Source organism: Aplysia californica, unplaced genomic scaffold, assembly GCF_000002075.1.
Source record: "Aplysia californica isolate F4 #8 unplaced genomic scaffold, AplCal3.0 scaffold01065, whole genome shotgun sequence".
Classification (NCBI taxonomy): Eukaryota; Metazoa; Mollusca; class Gastropoda; order Aplysiida; family Aplysiidae; genus Aplysia; species Aplysia californica.
In genome coordinates this window covers 176383-183126 of record NW_004798335.1, presented here as the reverse complement: position 1 = coordinate 183126, position 6744 = coordinate 176383, and the positions used below count along the sequence as shown (strand labels likewise).

At 37.7% G+C, this 6744-nt stretch overlaps 1 protein-coding gene across 1 annotated transcript in view; it reads right to left on the bottom strand.

Moving 5' to 3' along the window:
* Nucleotides 1-2755: 2755 nt before the first annotated feature.
* LOC101847780 (NF-kappa-B inhibitor alpha) overlaps nucleotides 2756-6744 on the bottom strand; it is a 6427-nt gene continuing 2438 nt past the window's right edge. Inside the window, exons 2-4 of the mRNA XM_005111489.3 lie at nucleotides 6259-6611; nucleotides 5363-5700; nucleotides 2756-4848 (exon numbers count right to left, since the gene is read on the bottom strand). Of these exons, the coding sequence (XP_005111546.1) occupies nucleotides 4777-4848; nucleotides 5363-5700; nucleotides 6259-6611 (763 nt within the window). The 3' untranslated portion in view covers nucleotides 2756-4776. The remainder of the gene's footprint in view (nucleotides 4849-5362; nucleotides 5701-6258; nucleotides 6612-6744) is intronic.

Below are 6744 nucleotides of genomic sequence, written 5' to 3'. Positions count from 1 at the left end.
GGGGGGTGGGAAACGGGGTGTAAAGAGAGAAACCTGTCTAGGGAGGGATTGAACCCCTGAGCTACAACAGTGAATTGCACACCCTACAATTTCAACTAAGCCGAGGCTTCGGAGGTTCCCCATCTCGACGCACCACCTCAAAAGTTTCTTCTTGGGATAAATTTCCCCAATGAAAAGGGGTGGGTATGTAGATCTATGTAGTAATTTGGTTTCTGAATACAGGTTGGGTTGGTATGTCCAATCCTTAGTAAACCGCTTATGGTTGAAAGGGAAAATGCATTGGGGGCGGGGTGGTGAAGGAAGCATTCAGGGCAGAAAATCATTTTATTATTCTACGACGTAGTATTTAGTAAATACCCGCCACCTCATTGGGTTTTCACGCACAACTCGCACATCCAGCTTCGATATTTTATGTATGGAACTCAATACAGCTTTTGGTTCTCTGTCTTCCTTGATAGTCTAACAGCGTTGGTTTTTTTTAATTAATTCTAGCTCATTATAATTTGCTTTAATTCTTGATCCGGTAATAAAAACGTTTCTTTTATAATTGGGGCCCAATTACACCGTCCTCTGGGTGCATACACTGAATCGCTACAATAAAGGGTACAGTACCCTTGTCTACAAATTGCTCATTTTGATAGAGACAGGGAGGGACACAACCATGTACCCTTCAGTGTTAACTTCAACCAGCACGCTGAGACCCAATATAAAAACTATAGGCCTAAGCTCAGTCTGATCTTCTCGGGTCTCAGTGTGCTGGTTAAAGTTGTATGGCCAACAATTATCAACAAGCCCGTTAACAAAGGCAGGTCACTCTCTCAAAGGTTCCGACATCTTTTCTTTGAAGTCCGCCAAAAGCGGTTTAATTAAAAACTTAACCGCAGACAGACGAAAGAGAACAAGTTATAAACGTAATCAAAGACTAAAAACGAACATTCGCGGGTTAACGTTTGGATTATGATTGAACCTTGTGTTAGGCTTTTTTACATCACTTAATACATTCTTTTAAAAAAAAAAAAAAACGTCTTAGGATTGAGCATACAGGGCTTGACGATACATTACTGATTCACTCCGAGTCGGAGCCACTTCATACTTCATATCGCATGCGTTTCGTAACGTAAGCCAGTCTTTTAATACCCGTCGTAGTCAGTAGCCTAGTTCCAGACACAAGATACGACGAAAAAAGAGTTGGCTCTGGATTCAGAATCTATCTACGCTGTTAATAATTCAAGTAGTGTTATTTGTGTAAACTTAGAAGAAAAAGAGAAGCAAAATGATTTCCAGACACTTGTTCAGAAACAACTATATAAACATCCCATCCCCATTTCTGTCTTCCACATTCAATTTGTGTGACTATCACCGAGATGACGAGGACGGAGAAGCTGACAGATAGTTACACGCTTTCGTTGCTCCTGACGAAAGAACCACTATGCAAATGACATCTTGTACACCAATAGGACAGTAAATACACATACCCGCCTTCCCACTATAATACACGATGCATCATCTTCCGCCAGCAGCCAGGATTCAACGTAGTTTGTGTTTGAGTTTGACAGCACCAACGTTATTTGTTGAACCTGGCTCCAAAACAGGCTTGTGTTGACAAACACACTTTTCTCGTAGAAGTCCATTCGCCTGTGAGCAGAAGGCCCAAGTTTGTTCCTGATTCATAAACTGATTTGATGGTACAAAAGTACATATTGTACCCATGTACAAGTACCACAACGGCTCAGAACAGATGCCAGGAAATAGAGACAAGGGTAAGAAGAGGTCAAGTGTACTCTCCCGTTGGTTCATTTCATTTTCTCCTCCTATCAAAAAAGTATCAGCTGGTTTAAAGTCCTTCTCATTGTCATGCGTCACCACAGACATCATCACTACATGTGCATGATAATACAAATCATTTGCACGACATCCTACGAGATCAACTGCTCATGAATGTCTACCACTGGTAGTTTTCAATGGTCTGTACAGTATTTGAAATCACTTTTATTTGCACTTGATGCAATGGTCCAATCTTTTAAACTTTCATTCAACTTTCACTTCTTAGACTCAAGAGTGTGGAGCTTGGATAAATTGAGTTTTAACCCCCTTTCAAATGACTTGGCTATTGACATAGGAGAGGAATAGAGGAATAAAGTATATAATATATATCCATGGCAATACATTAAGAAAACAAGGCCTGGAGACCTTCGGTTACTAATACTATTTGTATTTGATGAAATCAAATATAAGACTTGGAGATTAACACCTCTGTCAGCACAGTGGGTGAGCTGTACTGTTCGATCTTTTTCAATTTCAGAGCCAGAACCTTTATGAGTAGGTGAGTCACAGACGAAACTGGGTAAGGAGGACCACTTTCACTTTGAAGAGAGGTCTTGCAGTTTCCTGCTCAGACATGTATTATGTATGCCTTACTCATCTCAATCAGTGGCAAAGTTAATAAAAGCAACCATGGCACATCTCACCCCCCCCCCCCCCAAAAAAAAAACCAACCCCAAAACAAACAAAATAGAAAGTCAAGAAGAATCAGAATAAAAGCACAAAACACACAAGAAAAGTGAAAAAAGCAAGATAAGATCAGAGAAGTAGAGAAACTTCCCAGGTAGAGACTGAAAGGCAAGTTTTTACAAAAAAGGAAAGTCGTTTTTGTCAACAAAGCAGCAATAGACAGAAGTTGTATTAATTTACATAATATATATATATATATATATATATATATATATATATACAAACAATTGTAAAAACACAGACATTAAGAATTGCAAGGTCATTTTAATGGCTAGAAATGGCTAAAGATGTACAGATGACTACTGGATAAATGATGATACAAATCATTTGCATGACAACCCACGAGATCAACTGCTCATGAATGTCTGCCACTGGTAGTTTTCAATGGTCTGTACAGTATTTACAGTCACTTTTATTTGCACTGGATGCAATGGTCCAATCTTTTAAACTTTCATGCAAAGAAATAAATAACAATCATATCGTCAGTAACTTACTTCGCACTTGAGAAAAGCAACAGCTATGCATAAATTTAATCATATCTTTGGTGCACTTCTTGAACTACTGAAAACAGTTTGAAGTGACTGGAATACTCTTTAGTTCAAAAAAAAAAAAAGAAAGGTCTGCTTCCTTCATACGGTATACCTGACAATACACTGACAAGAACATAATGTACTTTAAAACGAAGTTCAAGATGGACAAGCGGTTTTCTCACAACTAATCAATGCTTGAATATAAGAAAATGAAACATGATGACATGAGATAATTTTTATATTTTTGTCTCACTTCAACTGTAAAATGTTATTTTCAGAAGCATGGCAAATCATACTGTGAAGGAACTCCTCAAACAAGAATCATGGGGTAGGCCTTACGTCCTTTTCTTGACAAACGGTGATGTGGAACTAGAAAGAAAAAACTGCACCAAAGACAGGACAAACCTTTTAACACACTCCAATATCGCTCATGTCAATTGTATTTTTAAAAAAAAAAAATATTGCCCTATTCGCAGAAACAGTTGAAAAGTAACTTGATTTCGCAAACAACCTCATAAAAAGAACGGACACATCACTCAGGCCAACAGACGTAAGCGTTCAGCAGACAGCAGTCACACAATTCAATGGAGTTCATTTGAAATTTTCAGCCACTTATAAATCTTCGTCTCATTTAACATGACAGGCAATGAAATAAACATCCATGAAAAAGTGTTAAAAAAAACAATAACAACAACAATAAAAATAAATTACAAGCAGAGGTTGTGACAGCCTAATTGAATAAAATTAGATTTAAAAAATCACAACCTCAGTATTTTTAATAAACCTGTATTTACAAAATTCTAACAGACCTGCTTCATTGGCCTCAAGAAATCTTAAAAGGCTCTTCCTGGATTGAAAGCCCTGCAAGTCTGCTCACAAATCTCGTGAAAAATAGCTACGGTAAGCTATTCCCTGTGGCTTCTCAATCTAGCTTAACCACTCCTCCATTGCCACAAACTAAAAGTACAATTACAATTGAGCTCTTATTATATTTTTAACATTAGAGACTCATTTTAGACACCTCGCCTGGCTTGTATTCATTACTAGCAGCTTGCAGCAAAAAACAAAAAACAAAAGGAAAAAAAACAACAGTTGAACCCACTGATCAACTGTCAGGTGGATAAAAAATGTTGAAGAAACAAAGAGCTGCAAATTGAATTTTCACTGATATTCAGATATAGCTCAAATATCACAAATACTCCTCCCTGAGTGATCCATACTTTCAATTTTTGCAAAGCAAGGTTGGTGGTATTTTGTCCAATGTTGCTAAAAATCAAATCAAATCCAGAACTGCAATCCCAATCCAAAGAGTGAAAGCATCCCCCCCCCCCCAACCCTTTCTAAATTCTTCTATTGACATGATAAATCCTTTATCTGTCTGTATCTTTATTCAATTGTAAAGAGAGCCTTTCTGTCATACTAAAACTTTTTACGGTAATAAATTTTACCTTTACAATGCTTGAGGAAACAAATTAATCTTTTTTCATTTGATAAAAGGACAAATAAAGTACTCAAAGAAGAAAGGAAAAAATTAATTTTCTTAGAAGTGAAAAAAAAAATAAATGGAGATCTCTATTCCAGTGATCCGATGCTGTGTTCATCTCTGGTAAGCCTGCCAGTCGCTTGGGACAGTTATGTCCATGGCTGATCCGGGGGCGGATGTCCCACCAATCTTGTCCCTAGTGAGACAAATCAGCGTGTGGAGTAGTTCACTGTTGTATCAACAAGAGTACTTTTAACGGTTCGTCAGCTGAAAACCTCGTCCTCGTCCAGCATTGTGACGGTGATTGTAAAGAGACTCATCAACCTAAAAAAAAAAGAACAACAAAAAACATAAATTCCCTATTCAAATATAGAATTCCACAATCATTATAATTATAATAAATACACAACCTCATGTTCAACTTAAATAGAGGATAAAAAAAAATTTCTTAAAGAAATTTTATGGAAAACTATTAACTGCACATTAAATACCTCGTACCGATTTTATGACAAAAATAGTAAGAAACAGATGCATTACTACTCCACCTCACTACCCCAACTGGGGAAGAGTCTAACAAATTTGAATCCCTTGGGAGAACATGTTCCAGCTCAGTTTAAAAAAAAGGAAATTAGATGTCAAAAGAGCTCTGTCCTGAATCTCTAGCTTTACACAAATAGAGAGAATTAAGTCTAAAAAAGAAGCTCGGTATCATATCCAAAACTGACACACCTTTTGAGAATTTTCCAACTCCTATGATTATTTAAAGTCATAATAAAAACCAAGATCCATAAAATAAATCCAAAGAAACAACTAAATTGAATCTCAGAATCATCCTCACCATTTCTTCATCAGAGGTATCCCCATCGGACTCCTCTGTCAGCAACAGTGTTGTACAAGAAGCTCCTCTGCTGAACAGTTCAGCAACTGCATCCTCGTGCTTGCGTCCGTAAGCGAGTAAGATTGGAGTGAGGCCGGCGTAAGTCTTGGCATCAATGAAAATGTCGCGCCGTGACAACAAGAACTTCATCATCTCAATGTGTCCCCAGTCGGCAGCAAGGTGCAGCACGGTGCGGCCACCTTTCCCTTCAGCAGCATTGACATTGGCACCAGCAAAAAGCAGGAGTCTCATGACGTTTATGTGTCCACCTATTGCAGCCAGATGGAGACATGTCAAACCTAATGGAAAAGAGAAAAAAAGAACAAAATGTGTAAGAAATTTTGCAGAAAAAATAATTACTAGCATAACTTTAGCTGCCTTTTCATATAAATCAGGGGAAGTCAATTTTTTTTAAAACTCTCATTCATAAGCAGCAATGAATATAATGCAGACGACAAAACAAACAATCCAATGTCTCAGTGGTAGATCTATTTGTAATAATCTTTGACTTACGCAAAACAGAAAAGAGAAATCAATCATTTCCATTTTATTCTAGATAAATGCTTTCTAATAGCAACTCAATAATTATAAATGATAGGGCACACAGCATAAATTGTGAAAGTTATAGCCTACACATTTCAGTTACACTTGAAACACGAATAGGAGACAAAACACATATTCATTCTGAAGCAAACAAAATCTCCATGTCACAATAAATTTAATTTAACCCCACTCTCCTTTTTTACATAACAGTAGCCTACTTTAAATATATCAAAGTTAATTCTAGTCTTTTCTAAACCTTGATACTGAAGCAGGGAACTCCCCTTTGAAAGACAAAATAGGCTGCATTTGCTTACCTTCATAGTTTTTGGACTCCAGATCTTGAGGAATGCACTGCAGGGGGATGTCATAACTGTTCTGGTAAGTTTCTTCATATCTGACTGGAGTGAGAAGGGTCCGAACAACATCTTCGAAACCAAGTCTGCATGCATTGTGTAGAGGTGTGTTTCCCATTTGGTCTTGAACATCAACAAAAGCACCAGCACACATGAGTCTCCTCACAACCGCAACCTGTCTCGTGATAACAGCTATGTGGAGAGGCGTTTGCAGCATATTGTTCGTTTGGCTCAGCCACTCCCCATCAGGGGCTAAGCCTATTACTTGCATTGTTACTTCTGGCAGCCCATGGATTATGCTCAGGTGCAAGTGACTGAAAGAAAAGAAAAGAAGAATTCGTAAGAACATTAGTGAAAAGCTACACAATCTTCATAATTTCTAATTTGAAACTCTACAAAGAAGCAGATCAGCAGAGTAACACAAAACATGACCATTTGTTCCCCCCC